The sequence below is a fragment of the Salmo trutta genome, chromosome 40 (assembly GCF_901001165.1).
Source record: "Salmo trutta chromosome 40, fSalTru1.1, whole genome shotgun sequence".
Classification (NCBI taxonomy): Eukaryota; Metazoa; Chordata; class Actinopteri; order Salmoniformes; family Salmonidae; genus Salmo; species Salmo trutta.
The window spans coordinates 10066870-10091869 of NC_042996.1; the positions used below are offsets into that span (position 1 = coordinate 10066870).

At 46.8% G+C, this 25000-nt stretch overlaps 1 protein-coding gene across 7 annotated transcripts in view; it reads left to right on the top strand.

Annotated features, from left to right (window-relative positions):
- The window catches only part of LOC115180006 (liprin-alpha-2-like), a 230844-nt gene that overhangs the window by 169134 nt on the left and 36710 nt on the right, over positions 1-25000 (top strand). For 5 of the 7 annotated variants that reach the window (XM_029741858.1, XM_029741854.1, XM_029741855.1 and 2 more), the window contains 6 exons: positions 3559-3723; positions 5526-5600; positions 12895-13005; positions 16370-16591; positions 17330-17476; positions 24428-24562. In XM_029741858.1, coding sequence (XP_029597718.1) covers positions 3559-3723; positions 5526-5600; positions 12895-13005; positions 16370-16591; positions 17330-17476; positions 24428-24562 — 855 coding nt within the window. Of the gene's footprint in view, positions 1-3558; positions 3724-5525; positions 5601-12894; positions 13006-16369; positions 16604-17329; positions 17477-24427; positions 24563-25000 lie in introns of all 7 variants that reach the window. The other 2 variants (XM_029741856.1, XM_029741853.1) reach the window with 1 other exon arrangement.

Genomic DNA, 25000 nt, shown 5'->3' on the forward strand with positions numbered 1-25000 from the left:
AGGTTATAGAGAGAGGAGGAGGAGGAGGAGGGTGTGTGTATGTATAGAGAGGCGGAGGAGGAGGAGAGGGTTGTGTAGGTGTAGGTTATAGAGAGGAGGAGGAAGAGAGGGGTGTGTGTAGGTTATAGAGAGAGGAGGAGGAGGAGAGGGTGTGTGTAGGTGTAGGTTATAGAGAGAGGAGGAGGAAGAGAGGGTAGGTGTAGGTTATAGAGAGAGGAGGAGGAGAGGGAGGGTGTGTGTAGGTGTAGGTTATAGAGAGAGGAGGAGGAAGGAGGGGTGTGTAGGTTATAGAGGAGGAGGAGGAGAGAGGTAGGTGTGTTAGGTTATAGAGAGAGGAGGAGGAGGAGAGGGTGTGTGTAGGTGTAGGTTAGAGAGAGAGGAGGAGGAAGAGAGGGTGGTGTAGGTTATAGAGAGGAGGAGGAGGAGAGGGGTGTGTAGTAGGATAGTCGGTTAGTCGCTGTAGGTAGGTATGAGAGCCGGGACGGAAGCGCGGGTTCGGTGTAGGTTATAGAGAGAGGAGAGGCGGAGGAGAGGGTGGTGTCGGTGTAGTCGTCGTTATTCGAGAGCGGCGGAGACGAGAGGGTAGGTGTCTAGGTTTCTAGAGAGCGGCGGAGGGCAGGAGGGTTTTTTTGTGTAGGGTAGTAGGTTTATTTTTAAGGAAGAGAGGAGGAGTGGAAGAGAGGGTAGGTGTTAGGGTATAGAGAGGAGGAGGGAGGACGTGACGAGGGTTGTTGTGTAGGTGTCGGTTCTAGAGAGGGGAGGAAGAGAGGGTAGGTGTCGGTTATAGAGAGAGGAGGAAGCGAGGGTGTGTGTAGGTGTAGGTTTATAGAGAGAGGAGGAGGAAGAGCGAGGTTAGTTTTGTAGGTTATAGAGAGAGGCGGAGGACTGAGAGGGTAGGTGTAGGTTATAGAGAGAGGAGGAGGAAGAGAGGGTGTGTGTAGGTGTAGGTTATAGAGAGAGGAGGAGGGAAGAGAGGGTAGGTGTAGGTTATAGAGAGGAGGAGGAGGAGGAGAGGGTGTGTGTAGGTGTAGGTTATAGAGAGAGGAGGAGGAAGAGAGGGTAGGTGTAGGTTATAGAGAGGAGGAGGAGGAGGAGAGGGTGTGTGTAGGTGTAGGTTATAGAGAGGAGGAGGAGGAAGAGAGGGTGTGTGTAGGTGTAGGTTATAGAGAGAGGAGGAGGAAGAGAGGGTAGGTGTAGGTTATAGAGAGAGGAGGAGGAAGAGAGGGTGTGTGTAGGTGTAGGTTATAGAGAGAGGAGGAGGAAGAGAGGGTAGGTGTAGGTTATAGAGAGGAGGAGGAGGAGGAGAGGGTGTGTGTAGGTGTAGGTTATAGAGAGAGGAGGAGGAAGAGAGGGTAGGTGTAGGTTATAGAGAGGAGGAGGAGGAGGAGAGGGTGTGTGTAGGTGTAGGTTATAGAGAGGAGGAGGAGGAAGAGAGGGTAGGTGTAGGTTATAGAGAGAGGAGGAGGAAGAGAGGGTAGGTGTAGGTTATAGAGAGAGGAGGAGGAAGAGAGGGTGTGTGTAGGTGTAGGTTATAGAGAGAGGAGGAGGAAGAGAGGGTAGGTGTAGGTTATAGAGAGAGGAGGAGGAAGAGAGGGTGTGTGTAGGTGTAGGCTGCTTTTTATTATTCTGGCGGGGCGACGGCTGTGGTAGAGCTGGGGCCAACGTTCAGAGTCGGATTGATTAAACGGTGGGGGTTTGGATGTGGGGAGGGAATGCGGGGGGGGGGGGGGGGCTCAGTCTGCTGGTAGTCCTTCAGACGCTCAAGGAGGGACGGAGAGAAGGAAGGACGGACGGCCCCCTCGAAGCCCTCCCAAACCAGTCCACACCACTCTGCCAGCACCTTCTCCCTTTCTCCAACGTATTAAGACAGCAACAGCTCTGTTCCAATGTTGTTTCTAGCATATCATTTGGAGCAATGTATTTAGCATGCATTTTAAATGGATTGCTAGTGTGGATATCGAAACAGAGCCTACAGTAGGTTTACCATTTGGGCCCCACCCAACATAGCCTCTGCAGTGCCTGATGGGTAGTGTAGTGCAACACTGAATTCCTAGTGAAGTTCTACCAGGTTGAGTGAATATGTGTTTACTTTGAAAATGTGGTTGATGTCTGTATGTCTAGTGGTTCTTAATGCCTGGGTGATTAAGGAATTGCAGTCTGTGGTTTAAGCACAATGCTTGGATGGACTCATAACACCTGAGCCCTGCTTAAAGATGGGTTTAGAAGTAAATTACTTAAATACTGTGGTGAAGCCAGTGTGAAAACTCTCAAACCATTGGTGAACTACACCGTTATGTTATTATCCGGCCACAGCGCGTGGCGACGCCGAGAAGGGGTTATTTGGCCTAGCGAAGCACAGTCAGGGTTAGAAACAAGGCATTTGGGATGTGGAGATGAAGAAAACGGTCAATGTTTCTCAGAATGACCAGACAACAAAGCTGAAGTCACTCCATGAACCTCTCCTCAGATCACTGTCTCAGCGCCTTCCCTGTAGCTCAGTTGGTAGAGCATGGTGTTTGCAACGCATGGTGTTTGCAATGCCAGGGTTGTGGGTTAGATTCCCACGGGGAGCCATGTATGAAATGTATGCATTCACTACTGTAAGTCGCTCTGGATAAAAGCGTCTGCTAAATGACTTAAATGTAAATGTAAATGTAAGCTTGGTGGATTCCTACCAGGGCAGATAGCATCATCACTAGCAATTAGCTTACTCGATTAGTTGCTTGTCTGTGAGGCATGTGCATCCCCTCCAAAACACTAGGCCTTCATAGGACCAGGTTATGGGCCAAATCTAGACCCCAAAAGCCTAGCTAGTTAGACTAGCACACTTAGACTTCCTTCAGGCCCCCACATCCCTCCACTGTACCTGTGTGACAGAGATCAGAGGACAGTGTTCATCTTTATGGTCCCTGTGTATCTCTTCTCCTCGTCTCTCCTGTTCCCCCTGCTCCCAGTGGACTCATCTCATCCCTTTGTGCTGCTGGAAGTTGACTCCCCCAATTCCCCCTGTCCTTAGGACACTTTCCACTGAGAATTGATTCGGCACGCCGCCTACACCAGCAGTAACATTATTAGCATCATCTATTTTGTGTGCAGTACACAGAGTTTTCATTTGTTTTGAGGGCCTTTATTGTTCCGAGTGCCATAATTGATTTTCGTATGTCTTGTGTTATTCCACTGAAGGTTTATTCTTCTCCCCCCCCTCCGACCAAAAGTTGGAAAATGAAATGAAATGACCAAGTTGAGAAGATCTGGTTGGTTACTTTGATTTCTTTTCATTGCGGTTAATCAGGGTGGATATAAATAATGTATTTGGAGAATCACATGAAGACCAGTAACCTTGTGTGGTTGGTATAATACAGTCCAGTAGTCAGACCACTACATGTTGACATTTAGAGTCATATCACTACATCTCCTCTGGATAATTGATGATGCAGACGATAACGGTAATAGCGTTGATGATGATGTCAATTATGCAGATGAGGCAGATAGCCTTTATGATGATGATGATGATGATTATATTAGCACTAATTTCTGTCCCTATGTCTGTCTCTATAGTTGCTTCTGGAGCATCTGGAGTGCCTGGTGTCCAGGCATGAGCGGTCACTACGCATGACCGTGGTCAAGCGGCAGGCCCAGTCCCCCTCAGGCGTGTCCAGTGAGGTGGAGGTCCTCAAAGCGCTCAAGTCCCTGTTCGAGCACCACAAAGCCCTAGACGAGAAGGTAAGACCATTACATTAGAGATGTAGTCTATAGAATCTGCATGCCCAGTAACTTTTCATTTTTGCTGAGTGGAAGAATGGATTCTACACGCAGATAGAGAATCTTCAGTTGATTGTTCAGTATATTTGACTGATGACAGTACATACTGTATGGAGAGGCATTGCAAACGTCGTGCCATCCTGGTATTGAATAATCTTTGTTTTGGCATAAGTCACCACCACCACAACCAGCCACCCCATTGGCCCCAGCCTCTTCTCTGCCTCAGGCGTGTTGATTAATGGCCTCAGCCCTCTGTAAAATGTCACGCCGGCTGCTGTAATCTATTCAACCCTCCACAACAGACCCTATCATTTACAACGCGTCTCTCCTGGCCGCTGGACTAGGGAATAAAATCAGTTTTTGATTCAGGGGATGTTTTCTGCCCTGCGACGATCTGTCTGTGTGTTGCTGGGCTGTCCTGGGGAGGGGAGGGAGGGAGGGGGTATGACTGCCCTGTAATCCAGGCTCAGCCTCCTCAGAGAGGCCTTGATCCTAGCGGGCCACAGCCCCGGCCATGGAGCACCACGGAGCTCACCAGTAATTGCTCCATCAGTAGCATGACAAATACCTGAACATGGTACATAGAGGAAGGCAGAGTAAGTCATACATTCACCCCCTTTGAGGAGAGGGGAGGAGGGGAGAAGAGGAGGAGGAGTAGGGATGGGGAGTAGGGGAGAGGAGGAGTAGGGATGGGGAGGAGGGGAGAGGAGGAGTAGGGATGGGGAGGAGGGATGGAAAGCTGCGATAAAAGCGGATACCCCTGGACAGAAGCTCAGGCCAGGCTTCAAGGCCAAGACAAAGTGTTACTGTTGGGCTGAAGGCTGAGGGAGAGAGGGAAGAGCTGCTTGGTCTATCGCAGGAACACGGCATGTCATGTTAACCCTGGGCTGGGGTGGGTTGGTGGGTTGGTGGGGAGAGATAAATAGGCATATCTCACTGTTGTCTCCAACACTATCCATTCTATTTATCTGAGCTCAAAACCACACATCTACTGCCATTAACTACTAGAGCAGAGCTCCATGGTAAAGTCCTACTGCCATTAACTACTAGAGCAGAGCTCCATGGTAAAGTCCTACTGCCATTAACTACTAGAGCAGAGCTCCATGGTAAAGTCCTACTGCCATTAACTACTAGAGCAGAGCTCCATGGTAAAGTCCTACTGCCATTAACTACTAGAGCAGAGCTCCATGGTAAAGTCCTACTGCCATTAACTACTAGAGCAGAGCTCCATGGTAAAGTCCTACTGCCATTAACTGCTAGAGCAGAGCTCCATGGTAAAGGCCTACTGCCATTAACTACTAGAGCAGAGCTCCATGGTAAAGTCCTACTGCCATTAACTGCTAGAGCAGAGCTCCATGGTAAAGTCCTACTGCCATTAACTACTAGAGCAGAGCTCCATGGTAAAGTCCTACTGCCATTAACTACTAGAGCAGAGCTCCATGGTAAAGTCCTACTGCCATTAACTGCTAGAGCAGAGCTCCATGGTAAAGTCCTACTGCCATTAACTACTAGAGCAGAGCTCCATGGTAAAGTCCTACTGCCATTAACTGCTAGAGCAGAGCTCCATGGTAAAGTCCTACTGCCATTAACTACTAGAGCAGAGCTCCATGGTAAAGTCCTACTGCCATTAACTACTAGAGCAGAGCTCCATGGTAAAGTCCTACTGCCATTAACTGCTAGAGCAGAGCTCCATGGTAAGGTCCTACCAGAGGTTGTGTACAGTAACCCACTCATGGCGGGTTGTTGTGTTTTGTTTTCCTCAGGTGAGGGAGAGACTGCGGGTGTCGCTAGAGAGGGTCTCGGCATTGGAGGAGGAGCTAACATCAGCCAACCAGGAGGTGAGAAACGTGTCACAGCATCATTTCCACAGGCGCGCTGACTGAGACGTCTGTTCTATTCATTTCATCAGCCTTAGTCAGGAAGTTGTTCATGTTTTAGTCAACTTTCAAAGTAGTTTGATGTTGACAGTTCTACTTAGCAGGACTCCTATTCAGGTGGCAGTCATTCTATCTTAAGATGGAGTGCGGTGTGTGATGGGGTGAAGTATGGCGTTGACAGATGAGAGCTGGCCCGTGGCGTTAACAGGGTGGCGTAACGCCTCTGCCCCCCATTCTCTCTCTGCCAGTCTCTGCCAGGGCAGATGGTCATGTTCCAGCTGAGAGGAGCCCTCAGACTGGCGCTCTACCGGAGCCAAATTAACCACTCTGCACTGCCAGAGGGAGGGAGAGAGGGGGAGGGGGAGAGAGGGGGGGAGAGGGGGGAGAGGGGGAGAGAGAGAGTGGGGGAGAGAGAGAGAGTGAGTGGGAGAGAGAGTGAGAGAGAGAGGAAGGAAAGGGGGGAGAGAGGTGAGCGTCAGTGAACGAGGGAGGAAATGAGATGAAAGAAGGCGCATGAGAGGTACAGTCGTCAAAAAGAGGACGAGAAAAAGAATGGTGGAAGACATGGGCAGTGAGGGAGTGAGAGGTAGGGAGAGAGATGCAAAAGGGGGTGGTAAAATATAGATACAGGAGGAGAGAGTGCATGGAAGGAGCTGTGATTAAACAGCTGCTCTACCTGCATTAGAACTGCATCCAGTCTGTAATGAGCTGTGAACGGGGGGGTGGCTGATCAAAGCACAACCGGCACGGCCAGGAAGGGATAAGGGGGAGGGGGAGATGCAGGGGGAGAGAGATTTAAAATGCTGCTCTACCAGCCAAACAGGCCTTAGGAGGTGAGATGAAACCCTGGTGAAAGACTGATCTGCCCTGGCTATAGAAGACAAGTAAAGCTAGGGATGGAGTGAGGGGATGAGAGGAGTGAGATGGGGATATCTTTCACTTTGAGTTAGCCTAGTATTACCAGACTGATGACCGCTCCTGTATCCGTGTAGCGAATCATTTGTGTAAGCTCGCGAGTTCAGGCAGGTTGTACGAGGCAGGTTGTACGAGGCAGGTTGTACGAGGCAGGTTGTACGAGGCAGGTTGTACGAGGCAGGTTGTACGAGGCAGGTTGTACGAGGCAGGTGGTACGAGGCAGGTGGTACGAGGCAGGTTGTATGAGGAAGTTTGAGCCATAGACATGCAGTGTAAAGTGCATCTCATTCGCTTAACCAAGTACAGATATTTTACTGAGTCAAGACAGAGGTCTTTATTTGATTAAATAGTGTGACTATACTTCATTTGACTACAGTGGCTAGATGGTTAACTTTCTGCTGTGTCATGGTGAGACAGTCATCTAAGTGAGTGGGTGTTGAGGCCCGGTGATGGAGGCTGTGGTTAAATAAGCACTGCTGAATAGAAACGTCCACACTTCCACACGTCAGAGCCTCCGGGGAGGACGTTGGGTCCCAGTGACTGCCTGCACCAGCTCCAGACTGTTAAGTGATTTGGGATGGAGATCTGCCTCGAGTCGCTCTCCTCTGGGGCTCCTGGATCCTGGAGCCTCCCATAGGGAGCTGCACTGCCTGATGACATAGATGACCTTCGACCTCTCAGTCTCAGGTGTTTAAGTGGTTCAGATTTGACCTCTCAGTCTCAGGTGTTTAAGTGGTTCAGATTTGACCTCCCAGTCTCAGGTGTTTAAGTGGTTCAGATTTGACCTCTCAGTCTCAGGTGTTTAAGTGGTTCAGATTTGACCTCTCAGTCTCAGGTGTTTAAGTGGTCCAGATTTGACCTCTCAGTCTCAGGTGTTTAAGTGTTCCAGATTTGACCTCTCAGTTTCAGGTGTTTAAGTGGTTCAGATTTGACCTCTCAGTCTCGGGTGTTTAAGTGTTCCAGATTTGACCTCTCAGTCTCAGGTGTTTAAGTGGTCCAGATTTGACCTCTCAGTCTCAGGTGTTTAAGTGGTCCAGATTTGACTTCTATTGTGCGTACTCTCTCAGAGCTGATTTCTTTATGGTGTTTCAATTTAGAGTTAAATAAATAGTGGAATTGTTTTTAATACAGACCCAGCTCACATAAATGTAATGGGAGTAGATTCTGTGTCACGTTGGTATGAATGAATCGGGAGACAGGTGCAGGAATGCGTAATCGTTTTTTTTATTATATCCATATTACAGCGTGCTATGCAAAGGCACGGGGACGAAGACCAAACAAACACGTAACAAAAACACAGGGTTGAAACCCAAACAAAAGAGCGAGGAGTACCTCGAATAAATACACATGCGCACAATGATTAACACATGGGACGAGACCCTTAATCATCTGCACAATCCACAATGGCACGAAAGCCAAAACACACAGCACAGGTACTCACACAACCAACGGACATTGTAACAATAATCGACAGGACAATGGTAAACCAAGGACACACGTATACAGTTACTAATCACTGGGAATAGGGGCCAGGTGTGCGTAATGAAAGTTCTGGAGGGATCCGTGACATTCTGTAGAATGTGTCAGGAGGTTGATGAATTCCCCTCAAAACCTCTGGGGCCTCTGGGCTTGGTCCCCCGCCAAGGGACCAATCCAACCTGCGTAAGATCCTACAAAGGCTGTTGTGAGAGAGAGAGATTGAAACCTCTGTTACTTTATGTTATCCGGTCTCTCTTATTCATTTCCTGGTTGGAATTCTAGAGGGAATCCCCAAGGTGTCACCCACTCTATACAGTGAACCGGTGCTATAAGATTCAAGCCAACAGGTTCCAAGTGTTTGTGTTTGTGTGTGTGTGTGTGTGTGTGTGTGTGTGTGTGTGTGTGTGTGTGTGTGTGTGTGTGTGTGTGTGTGTGTGTGTGTGTGTGTGTGTGTGTGTGTGTGTGTGTGTGTGTGTGTGACTGATCTTAATTCAGAGGCATTGCCGCATACAGCAACCTGCTCCAGGCTCCAAGGCTCCACCAAATCAATCTTGTACACCGAGAGATTTCACATCACCTTCCTGTCCAATCTCCTTCACACTAAAACAGACCATTACTTCTCGGAGAGGTGGAGACGAAGGGAGTCAGGGAAGATGAAGGAATTGTGAGGGATAGGAGTTTGGAAGACAGCGCCTTTCTGTTTAGCTGTGGAACTGTCTCCTTGTGTCTCTGATGTCTCCTGGTGTCTCTGATGTCTGCTGGTGTCTCTGATGTCTCCTGGTATCTCCTGGTGTCTCCTGGTGTCTCTGATGTCTCCTGGTGTCTCCTTGTGTCTCTGATGTCTCCTGGTGTCTCTGATGTCTGCTGGTGTCTCTGATGTCTCCTGGTATCTCCTGGTGTCTCCTGGTGTCTCTGATGTCTTCTGGTGTCTCTGATGTGTCCTGGTATCTCCTGGTGTCTCTGATGTCTCCTGGTGTCTCTGATGTCTCCTAGTGTCTCCTGGTGTCTCTGATGTCTCCTGGTGTCTCTGATGTCTCCTGGTGTCTATGATGTCTCCTGGTGTCTCTGGTGTCTCTGATGTCTCCTGGTGTCTCCTGGTGTCTCCTGGTGTCTCTGATGTCTCCTGGTGTCTCTGATGTCTCCTGGTGTCTCCTCGTGTCTATGATGTCTCCTGGTGTCTCTGATGTCTCCTGGTGTCTCCTGGTGTCTCTGATGTCTCCTGGTATCTCTGATGTCTCCTGGTGTCTATGATGTCTCCTGGTGTCCCTGGTGTCTCTGATGTCTCCTGGTGTCTCTGATGTCTCCTGGTGTCTCTGTCTCCTGGTGTGTCCTCGTGTCTATGAGGTCTCCTGGTGTCTCTGATGTCTCCTGGTGTCTCTGATGTCTCCTGGTGTCTCTGATGTCTCTGATGTCTCCTGGTGTCTCTGTCTCCTGGTGTCTCCTCGTGTCTCTGATGTCTCCTGGTGTTTCTGATGTCTCCTGGCATCTCTGATGTCTCCTGGTGTCTCCTGGTGTTTCTGATGTCTCCTGGCGTCTCTTGGTGTTTCTGATGTCTCCTGGCGTCTCTGTCTCCTGGTGTTTCTGATGTCTCCTGGCGTCTCTGATGTCTCCTGGCATCTCTGATGTCTCCTGGTGTTTCTGATGTCTCCTGGTGTTTCTGATGTCTCCTGGCGTCTCTGATGTCTCCTGGCGTCTCTGATGTCTCCTGGTGTCTCTGATGTCTCTGATGTCTCCTGGCGTCTCTGTCTCCTGGTGTCTCCTGGTGTTTCTGATGTCTCCTGGCGTCTCTGATGTCTCCTGGCGTCTCTGATGTCTCCTGGCGTCTCTGATGTCTCCTGGTGTTTCTGATGTCTCCTGGCGTCTCTGATGTCTCCTGGTGTCTCCTGGTGTTTCTGATGTCTCCTGGCGTCTCTGATGTCTCCTGGTGTCTATGATGTCTCCTGGCGTCTCTGATGTCTCCTGGTGTTTCTGATGTCTCCTGGTGTCTCCTGGTGTCTCCTGATGTCTCCTGGTATGTCCTGGTGTCTCCTGGTGTTTCTGATGTCTCCTGGCGTCTCTGGTGTCTCCTGGTGTTTCTGATGTCTCTTGGCATCTCTGATGTCTCCTGGTGTCTCCTGGTGTTTTTGATGTCTCCTGGTGTCTCTGATGTCTCCTGGTGTTTCTGATGTCTACTGGTGTCTCCTGATGTCTCCTGGTGTCTCCTGGTGTCTCCTGATGTCTCCTGGTATGTCCTGGTGTCTCCTGGCATCTCTGATGTCTCCTGGCATCTCTGATGTCTCCTGGCATCTCTGATGTCTCTTGGCATCTCTGATGTCTCCTGGTGTCTCCTGGTGTTTTTGATGTCTCCTGGTGTCTCTGATGTCTCCTGGCATCTCTGATGTCTCCTGGCGTTTCTGATGTCTCCTGGCGTCTCTGATGTCTCCTGGTGTCTCTGATGTCTCCTGGTGTCTCTGATGTCTCCTGGTGTCTCTGAAGTCTCCTGGTGTCTCTGATGTCTCCTGGTGTTTCTGATGTCTCCTGGTGTCTCTGATGTCTCCTGGTGTCTCTGATGTCGCCTGGTGTCTCTGATGTCTCCTGGTGTCTCTGATGTTTCCTGGGCTTTGATGAGATGAGATGAACTAGTACTTCATCAAAGGGAAAGATGGCCACTTTCAATTTGCTTCTGTAAACTTCTAATTTTTCTAATTTGAGAGCAGCCACAGCAGCATGGCTCAGTCTATCATTTGTTATCCTGGGTGTCGGGAGGTGTGTGTGTGTGTGTGTTAGAGAGAGAGAGAGAATGCCGATCGTTTGATCTCTGTAAGTGATAAATGACAGACGCACCCCAATGCGCCGGCCAAAACATAAGGAGGTGTAATTGCCCCCCTCATTAAAAGAATGGAGAGAAAGAGAGGCAGCAATATGCAACAGCAAGCAAATCCACTGTTTGTGGATTAAATCTCAAACCCCGTGCTGGGATGTTGTCGAGGCTTAATGTAAAGGGAATCCTCCATTGTAATTGTGGAATAATCCCTCCCTGCCCTTTGCCCTCTTAGAATGAAAATAATGTAATACTTGCATCTAGTGAGTGCATCCATCTGTGCTGTAAAAAGTGGTGTTTTATAGTTGTTTAGCTTTAAGGCTATTTCTGACCACAGTGGCAGAGGCAGTTATGTGTCGCATTTTCACATCAATCATTGTTTATTGATGGAGGTGTCATTGAATGCCCTCTAAGTCTCGAACGCAGCTCAACTGGAGCGGTTGGTGAAACACTTGGCAACCGTATTGGATTCTCTCACTGTGTTGTTTTATTGTGATGTCATCGCCTCCTTCTGAGAAACGTAATTATGTCGGTCTCTCAGGGCTGCAGACACCGCCAAGTCATAGATCTGGGATTCCCACAAATGGGAAGTGTCCGACAAATATTCCGGCTTAATTTATTTATTGTAGACAGAGATGGCATTCCAATAACAGTAATACTGATATACTGTCTGGCTTTTACCGATCAGGACTGGAAGGCCCTATTGCAGCACTGCCTCAGTCTGTTGTATGATGTATTGCGATGTTTAGCAAAATACAGTATTATACAGTAGATTCATGACTGTCATAGGCTGCTACACTATCCTTCCTGGATTCTTCTCTCTCTCATTGGCGTCATAATATTGACGTCTCCAATGGGGAAAACAAGGTCGGTTTGTTTCCTAAATCCAGATGAAATCCTGAGATTAAAGCCTATAAAGATCCTGTGATCAGTGGTAATAGCAGCGTACTGTCATTTTAATCACACTACCATATCCTGTCTGCCTCCCAGCCGGGTCTGTTCTTTATGGGAAATCTGGCAATGTCTGTGCTCATGATTACATAATAGTGGATGGTGAGCACACTAATTCAAAGCACACAATATTTTACAGTGTACTGGATGAGGTCTCTGGAAAGCATAGTGACAGGCTACCGATATTTATGATGTAGACATGGTGCATCTCTCTACCGTAGTTGTCATACAGTAAAATCACGGATTTTGTATAAATATTTTCACACACAATAATATGACAGTTATGCAAAACAATATATGGTTAGCACATCATAAAACAATGACTGTCTCCTCCTAGTTTCAAGGTCTGGGAGGTTTCTCTGAAGGTGGATCCTAAAGGCGTTATGTAGTCTCCTGGTATTGCTGTCACTTGTCGTTAGCGATGGTGTAAAAGGGCAGTAGAAGTGAGGGGGCTCCGTAAAGGAATGCTGTTTGTGCTGTCCAAGAATAGGTTATAGTCCCAACAATTTGGACAATTATAACAGTCTCTACCCGGCTATTTCCCCCCCTTCCTCCCCCTCGGAAAGTCCTAATCAGCCGACCCTGTCAGGGAAAAGCCTCATTATGCTTGTCGTGTCACTGGTTTGTAGTCCCTGGCAACGTGATTAAGAGTGAACACCAGATTCTTCAGGTGATAGAGAGAGGGAGAGAGAGAGAGGAGGTGTTCGCTGAACAAGATAATCATAGTGATCACGTTAATACCAAGACTTAACATGACTTAGCTGGCAGCGTAATGTTCCAGAAATTCCTACACAGACAAGCTGTAACAGTAGGAAGTAACCTGTTAGCTGTCGTTGAGTAAAAATGTAGGTTGTTTGTGTTTTGGAAAGTGAATGAGATCCTTAATACATTTGCACATCAGTTTTATTCCCCTCAGGCACTGACAGGACAGCCCCATGCCTGGCTGGAGCTGACAATTGTGTGTGTGTGTGCATATCTGTATCTGCGTGCATGTTTGTGTGCAATGTGCGTGTGCGTACGCACATGTGCGTGTGCTTGACAGCTAGGCTGATCTCTGCTGTGTTATTCTAGACCTGTGTATTCATCTCTGTCCTGTGTCCCTCTCTGCAGATTGTGGCCTTACGGGAGCAGAATGCCCACATCCAGAGGAAGGTGGCGTCAGGGGACGGGTCAGAGGACATACTGGAGGGAACTGATGCCAGCCAGAAGGTACATAGCAAGGTGGGCGTCCATTGCATTTACTGTCCTTCTTTTTTCTCCTGTCAATATCCACAGCTTTTTATTGTTGATCATTTATCTCATGTGTTACTATCATTACGTTCACAGGACTAACACTCAACTTTTCAGTTTTCACATCAACGTAAACCTGTCGGATATACATACTTTTCAACCCCCATTTTCATTGTTTCAACACAGTTTTCCATTCATAGTCTGTGTTATCAGTATCACCGTGGTATCAAGCATGTTATCATTTCACTAGCTCGATAGATACAGGCCTTCACTGTCAGCACAGTGTCTTTGAGCAGCCAGCTAGGCAGCGTGAAGGACACCCACAATCAGGTGGTGTGTACTGTCTATGACCCCACCAGATTCCACTACACTGGAGCTCCCATACTTCTGAATACATCTGCATACAAATGGTCCGAGATCAAATGTCCCATAATGCATCCACACTTCCATGATTAGTCAGACCAGAGTGAAACACAGTACCTTGAGCAGTCAAAGCGTGGAGAATTTCCCAATCCTCTCTGATATCAATACAGCACTTAGAATGCAGAAATCAGCAGTATTAGTCTTATAGAGGCTGCTACTGCAGAACAACAAACAGAGACATCAATGACAATTCAATTCTAGCTCTCGTCTCATGGTTTGGATGTGAGCTGAATCTCTGGGCTCGTGGATGAGCTGCACCTCGTGATGGGGACGCGTTGTCAGGAGTGTACGATTCAGTCGAGCCCGACTGGGCGACAGCTGTCTGTGGCCTGTCATTCTGCAGAGTAGGGGGGTGGGGATGAGGGTGGTTGGAAGGTTGAAACTCCCCGTCACACACACCCTCCTTGGGGTTAGTGAGAGGGGAGTCACTCACTGTCACCATGCTGAGGTTTGAAGAGGTAGTCATGGCAGCCTCGTTAAGGTTCCATCCAGAGGTAGTCATGGCAGCCTCGTTAAGGTTCCATCCAGAGGTAGTGACACGGATGATCTGCAGGGCTACTTTTGCACTTCTAACCGTCAAGGCCTCAATATTATTGTAGTGGTCTGGGTGTAGCTGGTGCAGAGGAGTCAGGCGCAGGACAGCAGAGATGAGTAACACAAGTAACTTTACTCAAATATTCCAATAACATGTGATAATACCGAGCCCACAATATTTTTTATTTATTTTTTTATTTCACCTTTATTTAACCAGGTAGGCAAGTTGAGAACAAGTTCTCATTTACAATTGCGACCTGGCCAAGATAAAGCAAAGCAGTTTGACACATACAACAACACAGAGTTACACATGGAGTAAAACAAACATACAGTCAATAATACAGTAGAAAAATAAGTCTATATACAATGGGAGCTAATGAGGTGAGATAAGGGAGCTAAAGGCAAAAAAGGCCATGGTGGCAAAGTAAATACAATATAGCTAGTAAAACACTGGAATGGTAGATTTGTAGTGGAAGAAAGTGCAAAGTAGAAATAGAAATAATGTGGTGCAAAGGAGCAAAATAAATAAATGAATAAATACAGTAGGGGAAGAGGTAGTTGTTTGGGCTAAATTATAGATGGGCTATGTACAGGTGCAGTGATCTGTGAGCTGCTCTGACAGTTGGTGCTTAAAGCTAGTGAGGGTGATAAGTGTTTCCAGTTTTAGAGATTTTTGTAATAATAACGGACCGAACATACATAAAACAATCACGCACAAAAACCATGGGGAAAACAGAGGGTTAAATAATGAACATGTAATTGGGGAATTGAAACCAGGTGTGTAAAACAAAGACAAAACAAATGGAAAATGAAAAGTGGATCGGCGATGGCTAGAAGGCCGGTGACGTCGACCGCCGAACGCCACCCGAACAAGAGGAGGGACCGACTTTGGCGGAAGTCGTGACAATTATATAGTGATCGAAACTCAGACTATTTCCTGTCGAATAGTAAAACCAAGAAGATTTAACCATAGCAATAATCTTTTACAGTTAGCAATTTCAAAAGATAAAGATAAAACCTAAGTTAGGCTAGCTTTTACTGACATGCCCAAGCTACTGACCTGAAATTTAGCAGCGCTGTGAAGTTTGCTGTGATATGTAGATAGCTAGACTTATAAAACGGGTCTAATTTAGCAAAAGGAAACGGAACACAGTAGCTTGTTCCCTACCCGATCAATCTGCCTCGATGGAGAAACAATGTTTAACTCCATGTCAACTCTCCTAAAGGCATTGTTACGAGTGTCGAGTCCGCCTCGTCCCCAACTGGATAACTCCCCTGCAGGCTTTATGAGTATACTGTCAGACGCTCCGCAATTACGTTTTTATTTAGAGAACCGGCTGTATAACTTATATCTGGGAAAAGTTCAAACCAGCCTGCACTAAAAGCCAAGCTAAGATAAATCCCAAAGTTTGTCCATTATAAGAGTAGACTGTTGTGTTGGTATTAAAACCAGTGGGCTGATTTAATGGGGCCTGTTGCCTTACACAGTGAATCATTGATCACAGGCAGTAGGGAGAGAGGCCCAATTAGGGATGTCTGGCCAGATGGATGGGTATGGACGGGCAGCTGGCCCTGATACATGAGGATTGGTAGAGGAGGGAGAGGGGGGGGGGTTTAGGAGAAAGAGAGAAGGGAAAGAGAGATGGGAGAGGAGAGACAGACAGACAGAGAGAGGCAGAGGAAAAGAAAAACATAACTCCCCCTCTCTCTGTGTTCTCTCTCTCTCTCTCTCTCTCTCTCTCTCTCTCTCTCTCTCTCTCTCTCTCTCTCTCTCTCTCTCTCTCTCTCTCTCTCCGAGTCAAACCAAATCATATTCCTAATACAAGTACCAAACCAATCTCTTCAATGCAGTCTGGAGTAATCTTTATAGTGCCTTCGTCACCCTGGCTGTGTGTCCATCTGAAATTAAACCAGAATAGGGGGCCAACAACCTCCAGCTGCTAAATGTATTAGAGCGCTAACGCTATCTCTCTGGACTGGGAAATGCAGAGGTCTGAAGAGGGAGCTAGTCTGATTCAAGGCCTCTCAGCCTGTACTTCAGCACTCACTGCAGGAGGCTTGACGGGAAATTATGTTGTTTCAGCTCATCCATTTCAATTCAGCTAGCTAAAACAGTTTTGTGTCATGGGACCTAACTGACATAAAGCAACTCCGAGTTGGTAGAAAAGCGCTGTATAACAAGGTTAAGGTCAATTACATTATTTCAATTAAATCAAACCACAAAAAACAGAAATAGCCGAAAAGAAATTTTGAAATCCATTTAGAAATTGATAAGGAATTTTGATTCTTTACTTAGCTACTGATTTGACTGAATAGAAATGGAGTTTATACAGTAAGAATCAAAACCTCTGGTTAAATGTCTCATTCTCTCTCATTCCCTCTCCCCCTGGTCCTCCAGCGCCTGTCCAACGGCTCCATGGAGTCGGCCCATGAGGCGGGCCAGGTGGTGGAGCTGCAGGACCTGCTGGAGAAGCAGAACTATGAGCTGGCCCAGATGAAGGAGCGCATGTCTTCCCTCTCGTCCCGCGTCTCCGAGGTGGAGCAGGAGCTGGACACCGCGCGCAAGGACCTCATCAAGACAGAGGAGATGAGTACCAAGTACCAGAGGGACATCAAAGAGGTGAGGAGAGAGGTACATTCAAATGAGATGCACCCACTCTCTAAGGAGAGACACTCACTCTCTCTCTCTCACACACACACACACACACACATACACACTGTTAGGTGAGAGTTAAGGTTGTTGAGAACATACATTAACAAGCATGAGGGACATATGCATTCACTCCCTCAACCTCCTCTCTGACGACTTAAAGGAGTTTCTTCCTCAGACAATCTGGATGCTTTAGGCTTCTTACTCCACATTGGTACTCAGAGATGGTCTCTACTCATCTGTCCTGTGCTATAGGCAGACCATTATAGTCACACAATCTCTGCTCCCTCTTATTTGGAGGATCATTTAATGTCTGTCCAGTGATGTGAATCAGAATGTGACCTGGCTCTTGGTCCACCTAGCTAGCGGCTTGCCCTGGTTGAGATTGCTATTGGTTGCTAATGATGATGGAAGGCTGGGCTCAGGGAGTGAGATGCAGCTAGTACACTGATCTAAGATCCTTTATCAGCCCAGCCCTGTCTAAGTAATTCCCACTGTCTGAGACAGTGTTATATCATAACAACGCTGGAGGACATTTCCTTCCCCTCTATATACACACTCACTGAGACTCCATACAGGAAATTAACCGTAGGAGATTTAGGGAGATACTATTTGTGCTGTTGAGAGGGAAATGTACTCAACTGTGTGTGTCTGTGCATTGTACATGTACATCTGTGTGTGTGCGTCTGTGTGTGTGTGTGCCTACAGGCTATGTGTCAGAAGGAGGACATGGAAGAGAGGATCGTCACTCTGGAGAAGCGATACCTCAGCGCCCAGAGAGAGTCCACCTCCCTGCACGACATCAGCGACAAACTGGAGAATGAGCTGGCCAATAAGGAAGCCTTCCTCAGACAGGTCACTTACCCTCTTCCACCAATCCTAACTTTAACCATTAGAGTAGTGGGGTAGCTGGGGGGGGATACAAAACTGAACTAAGATCAGCATCTGAGGTATACTTTAACCTACAGCAGTGGTCCCCACTGACCCACTTTAAACCTTTGGTTTTAGGGTCACAACCCAGAAGGAATCAGAAGTGTTCCCACCGTGGGTTCCACCCACCTAGAAAAACCATGCCCTTTAGTACATGTTATCGCTAAGGCAAAACTAAATTCCATCTGGTGTCTCTGGTTTAACAAAACTCAATTCCATCTGGTGTCTCTGGTTTAACAAAACTCAATCCAATCTTGCGCCTCTGGTTTAACAAAACTCAATCCAATCTTGCGCCTCTGGTTTAACAAAACTCAATCCCATCTGGCGTCTCTGGTTTAACAAAACTCAATCCCATCTGGCGTCTCTGGTTTAAAGGAGATCTCCATGGGCTCAGGAGGCTGATCGTTCATTAAGGGAGTACCGTAGTTACAATAGCACACACATATTTGCTGAAATCCCCTGCGATCTGGAGAACAACACAACATTTGTTGCCCAGTAGTGGATCAAGGATAACTCTCGTCTTTGATTAATACGAGTTTATAACATTCTGAAACAAGAGGACATCTTGACATTGTGTTTAACTCCAGCTGAGTCATTTGCGTATGGGTCAGGATTTTTATTGTAGTTACTTAAAGATGCTGTGTGGATGGATGTGCATGGTTGCTGTGCCTGAGTTATTTGGTATTGTGAATAATGTTATGAAAAATAGCCAAGCTATAGAGAACACACACATATACACACACACACATGAATCTGCATTGCTAGACAGAAAGTACTCTGTGCACATTTAAGCAATAAGGCCCGAGGAGGTGTGGTATATGGCCAATATACCACAGCTGAGGGCTGTTCTTATGTACGTCGCAACGAGGAGTGCCTGGATACAGCCCTTAGCCGTGGTATATTAGCCATATATCACAAACCCCAGAGGTGCCTTATTGCTATTATAAACTGGTTACCAACGTAATTAGAACAGTAAAAATAAATGTTTTATCATTCCCGTGATATATTGTCTGATATACCCAATCAATCAATCTATCTATCTATCTATCTATCTATCTATCTATCTATCTATCTATCTATCTATCTATCTATCTATCTATCTATCTATCAATCAATCAATCAATCAATCAATCAATCAGTCAATCAAATGTATTTATAAAGCCCTTTTTACATCAGCCTAAAACCCCAAACAGCAAGCAATGCAGATGTAGAAGCACAGTGGCTAGGAAAAACTCCCTAGAAAGGCCAGAACCTAGGAAGAAACCTAGAGAGGAACCAGGCTCTGAGGGGTGGCCAGGTGGAGATTATAACAGAACATGGCCAAGATGTTCAAACGTTCATAGATGACCAGCAGGGTCAGATAATAGTAATCACAGTGGTTGTAGAGGGTGAAACAGGTCAGCACCTCGGGAGTAAATGTCGGATTGTTTTTCATAGCCGATCATTCAGAGTTAGAGACAGCAGGTGCGGTAGAGAGAGAGTCCAAAACAGCAGGTCCAGGACAAGGCTGAGACAGGACGGGTGGCTCTGTCCGACGATACCCCTGGACAGGGCCAAACAGGCAGGATATAACCCCACCTACTTTGCCTAGGCACAGCCCCCACACCATTAGAGGGATATCTTCAACCACCAACCTACTACCCTGAGACAAGGCCAAGTATCCCACGAAGACCTCCCCCACAGCACGGACCCAAGGGAGGCGCCAACCCGGACAGGAAGATCACATCAGTGACTCAACCCAATCAAGTGACGCACCCCTCCTAGGGACGGCATGGAAGAGCACCAGTAAGGCAGCGACGTGGCCCACGTAATTGGGTTAGAGGCAGAGAATCCCAGTGGAGAGAGGGGAACCAGCCAGGCAGTATACCACGGCTGTCAGCCAATCAGCATTCAGGGCTCAAACCACCCAGTTTATAAAAGGAAATAAACCATAAGCAATTTCCATGTGCAATTTTCTAAACTTACATTTCTAATCCAATGTTTGCCCTTGGTTTGTCTTTGGCATTGTTCCTTAGGTTCTTTCCAATGGCATCCTGGCCCATTCCCTTGCCACTAGGAAATTTGGGCTAAGACTAACTCTGAACTCCAACCAGGGATGAGAGTAGAATGATACTCCATCCAGCAGTATTCTCAGAGCATCCAGAAATAAAGCCCCAAACCCTCCTAAGGACCTAGCACTCACATCACACCACCACCCCTGCTGATCTGTTTTTCCTTGTTACATTTACATTTACATTTAAGTCATTTAGCAGACGCTCTTATCCAGAGCGACTTACAAATTGGTGCATTCACCTATAATATCCAGTAGAACAACCACTTTACAATAGTGCATCTAAATCTTTTAAAGGGGGGGTGGGGGGGTGGGGGGGGGTTAGAAGGTTTACTTTATCCTATCCCAGGTATTCCTTAAAGAGGTGGGGTTTCAGGTGTCTCCGGAAGGTGGTGATTGACTCCGCTGTCCTGGCATCGTGAGGGAGCTTGTTCCACCATTGTTCCACCATCCAGCCACTGGGGCAGTTGCCACGCCGATGGCCCTGCCCCAGTGGCTGGGCACTGACTTTTGAAGATGAGTTACTCAGGAGGGACAAAGAGGAGAGACAGAGAGATTAAAGGAAGGATGGAGAGAGAGGATGCAGGGAATAGTTTTTTTTCAAACCCAGTAGAGTGCTGGGCCTGTGTATACATACAGTAGTAAATACACAGTATAGCAGAGAGACACACACAGAGAGCCCTGCTCTGGCCCCTCCAGGCCCCCCACGGACCCTAGCCCACTCATGTCTAATTACTGGGGATGGGCTGCCAGGGCCGATGCTATGGGGGGGACAGGAGCAGCTGTTGCTGGTGGAGACAGCTGCCAAATAGTTCCTGGAAATAGAAACAGCCTGAAACTGAGCAGAGCCAGGAGGAAGATTGACTGGGACATAGGGAAACAGAGGTTTCACTTTGTCTCTACTACTGTACCTTAAGTTATGTATACTAGGGGTGTGCATCTATCTCTTTCAAGACGATTCGATACATATCTAGATAAAAGGGCTCCAATACGATATAGGAACGATACATTTAAGTTTGAAACGATTCGGTGCACTTTAGTTTGAGTAGAGAACGAATCGATGCGATACAATTAGATGCAGAAACATTTGTTGCATAAACACATTCATTTTGACATTCAATATCTGCTGCTGATGGAGCTCATGAGCTGGACCTCTCTGAGCTGAATCCGTCTAATCTGACGTGTGTTTGTTTGTAAATGATGTATGTCTATGGTGTATGTACTATGTAAGGCACCTGAGCTGAGTCACCCCCTCTTTGGTTCTGAAATCACCATCAGCCACTAATTAACTTGTCATATTTGCAGATTAAGTGTTTGATCAAGTAATGTATCAATATGTATCGTTTACAAATTAGCTATGACATGGGCAATGAATATACAGCACCATTTTGGATTGTGATTTGGATCTCCAAATCGAATGGTGTTTTTACGGAGTGAGATTATCTTCTCCTCTTGTTTCGGCCGTGCCGAGCCTCACAAAGTGATTTCTGTCCTCGTTATGAAATGATCAACTTTTTACCTGTATATAAAAAAAGAACCATATACACTGAATGTTTAAAACAGAACTACCAAAACCTTTCCCGTTGGTGAACCTGAACAATCAAATCAAATCTATTGTAAAACCCGTTCAGCAGGTATAGTCAGATGAGAGTTACGTCTCCGGTAGTTTAATTCCATTCCAGTAAAACACAGTTTCCAAAAGCGTATAGCTAGCAATAACCTAGCAAATGACAGAGGCTGTCATTCAACTAATAAATCCTAATATCACGCAAGCTATTTTAGCATTTGAATGCTGAAGGTGCCGCGTAGATGTGCAAGATCAGGAACAGGCGCCTACCTCGCCTTGGTCAGTTTGCGAAACTGGGAACGGTGCGCAGTTTGACTATAGGCTACTGATATTGCCCGGGGTTGTTCAGCATGCTAAATGACTTGTAGATCAATGACTGTGAACACAGTTACGTGCAGTTGGACACTGAAGGAGAGGACGCATCAGCTGTTGCTAAAGATGAGTGGTATTTTCAGAAGATAGAATGTAATATGAGCGAAACATTTTAGTGAACCAGCGATTTGTAACTTTTGAATAGATTTTCTGACCGATCCATCCTGCATTTGGATCGGTTTAGTGTCCGCGGAACAATGCACCTGTATCTTACACATCGGTCCCCTAATCAAATGTTATCTGTGAATCATTACATCCCTAATGTATACTCTATGTAGTGGAAAGTTGTTTGTGGTTCTGATATAGAATGACTTTAGTGTATACATACAGTAAATCAAATCAAATCCAATTTTATTGGTCACATAAACATGGTTAGCAGATGTTAATGCGAGTGTAGCGAAATGCTTGTGCTTCTAGTTCCCACCATGCAGTAATATCTAACAAGTAATCTAACAATTTCACAACAACAAAGGAATGAATAAGAATATGTACATATAAATATATGGATGAGCGATGGCCGAACGGCATAGGCAAGATGCAGTAGATGGTATAGAGTACAGTATGTACATATGAGATGAGTAATGTAGGGTATGTAAACATTATATAAAGTGGCATTGTTTAAAGTGACTAGTGATACATTTATTACATCAATTTTTCCATTATTAAAGTGGCTAGAGTTGAGTATGTTGGCAGCAGCCACTCAATGTTAGTGATGGCTGTTTAACAGTCTGATGGCCTTGAGATAGAAGCTGTTTTTCCGTCTCTCAGTTCCAGCTTTGATGCACCTGTACTGACCTCGCCTTCTGGATGATAGCGGGGTGAACAGGCAGTGGCTCGGGTGGTTGTTGTCCTTGATGATCTTTTTGGCCTTCCTGTGACATCGGGTGGTGTAGGTGTCCTGGAGGGCAGGTAGTTTGCCCCCAGTGATGCGTTGTGCAGACCTCACTACCCTCTGGAGAGCCTTACGGTTGTGGGCGGAGCAGTTGCAGTACCAGGCGGTGATACAGCCCGACAGGATGCTCTCGATTGTGCATCTGTAAAAGTTTGTGAGTGTTTTTGGTGACAAGCTGAATTTCTTCAGCCTCCTGAGGTTGAAGAGGCGCTGCTGCGCCTTCTTCACCACGCTGTCTGTGTGGGTGGACCATTACAGTTTGTCCCTGATGTGTACGCCGAGGAACTTAAAACTTTCCACCTTCTCTACTACTGTCTCGTCGATGTGGATAGGGGGTTGCTCCCTCTGCTGTTTCCTGAAGTCCACGATCATCTCCTTTGTTTTGTTGACGTTGAGTGTGAGGTTATTTTCCTGACACCACACTCCGAGAGCCCTCACCTCCTCCCTGTAGGCCGTCTCGTCGTTGTTGGAAATCAAGCCTACCACTGTAGTGTCGTCTGCAAACTTGATGATTGAGTTGGAGGCGTGCATGGCCACGCAGTCATGGGTGAACAGGGAGTACAGTAGAGGGCTGAGAACACACCCTTGTGGGGCCCCAGTGTTGAGGATCAGTGGGGTGGAGATGTTGTTTCCTACCCTCACCACCTGGGGGCGTCCCGTCAGAAAGTCCAGGACCCAGTTGCACAGGGCGGGGTCGAGACCCAGGGTCTCGAGCTTAATGACAAGTTTGGAGGGTACTATGGTGTTAAATGCTGAGCTGTAGTCGATGAACAGCATTCTTACATAGGTATTCCTCTTGTCCAGATGGGTTATGGCAGTGTGCAGTGTGATTGCGATTGCATCGTCTGTGGACCTATTGGGGCGGTAAGCAAATTGGAGTGGGTCTAGGGTGTCAGGTAGGGTGGATCTGATCCTTGACGAGTTTCTCAAAGCACTTCATGATGACGGAAGTGAGTGCTACGGGGCGATAGTCATTTAGATCAGTTACCTTCGCTTTCTTGGGAACAGGAACAATGGTGGCCATCTTGAAGCATGTGGGAACAGCAGACTGGGATAGGGATTGATTGAATATGTCCGTAAACACACCAGCCAGCTGGTCTGCGCATGCTCTGAGGATGCGGCCGGGGATGCCGTCTGAGCCGGCAGCCTTGCGAGGGTTAACACGTTTAAACGTTTTACTCACGATGGCTGCGGTATGTATACTGTATTCTGTTCTGTATTACATGTGACTTAGTTTGTCCAGAAATAGTCAGATAACGCTCTTGAGATTGGCATTGAGTGGTACTCCATGTGTGATATGGGACGAGGTCATAAGTCACAATGTTTCCCTCTGTGTGTGTTTCCCTGTGTGTATGTATTTGTTTCCCTGTGTGTATGTGTGTGTTTCCCTGTGTGTATGTGTTTGTTTCCCTGTGTGTATGTGTTTGTTTCCCTGTGTGTATGTGTTTGTTTCCCTGTGTGTATGTGTTTGTTTCCCTGTGTGTATGTGTGTGTTTCCCTGTGTGTATGTGTGTGTTTCCCTGTGTGTATGTGTGTGTTTCCCTGTGTGTATGTGTTTGTTTCCCTGTGTGTATGTGTTTGTTTCCCTGTGTGTATGTGTTTGTTTCCCTGTGTGTATGTGTTTGTTTCCCTGTGTGTATGTGTTTGTTTCCCTGTGTGTATGTGTTTGTTTCCCTGTGTGTATGTGTTTGTTTCCCTGTGTGTATGTGTTTGTTTCCCTGTGTGTATGTGTTTGTTTCCCTGTGCGTATGTATTTGTTTCCCTGTGTGTATGTGTTTGTTTCCCTGTGTGTATGTGTTTGTTTCCCTGTGTGTATGTGTTTGTTTCCCTGTGTGTATGTGTTTGTTTCCCTGTGTGTATGTGTTTGTTTCCCTGTGTGTATGTGTTTGTTTCCCTGTGTGTATGTGTTTGTTTCCCTGTGTGTATGTGTTTGTTTCCCTGTGTGTATGTGTTTGTTTCCCTGTGCGTGCATGGTGTGTGTGTGTGTGTGGGCAGATGGAGGATAAGAACAGGCAGCTGCTGGAGCGTTTGGAGCTAGCAGAGCAGAAGCTGCAGCAGACCATGAGAAAGGCTGAGACCCTGCCAGAGGTGGAGGCTGAACTAGCCCAGAGGATAGCAGCACTCACCAAGGTGAGAGGACACACACACACACACACATACACAGTCACACACACATGAACACACTTATGCATGCAGACACAGACGCAGCACACGTTGCTCCCATCATAAGTAACTCCAGTACGTCCAGATTTCTATGAAATATGACCTAAAGTGAAATACAATATGAGTGAAATAGATTCCTTCACAAATGTTTTAAAATTAATTATGTTAAAAAGCATATTTTCTGTGTTGGAATGTTGTGGGCATACCGCAACAACCGAATGGTGTGGGCGTATATCGATCATATAAAATATTCATGCAAGTAGACCGCTGATTGGCCAGCTCATCCTCCAGGAGGAAATAGCAAGCATTTTTTAAACAGTCTGTTTGAGATACAAGTTTGAGGTTGGGTCTTTTATGTGTTCTTTTCCAATTTATGCTTTGGCCACAAATACGAGTATAGGATGA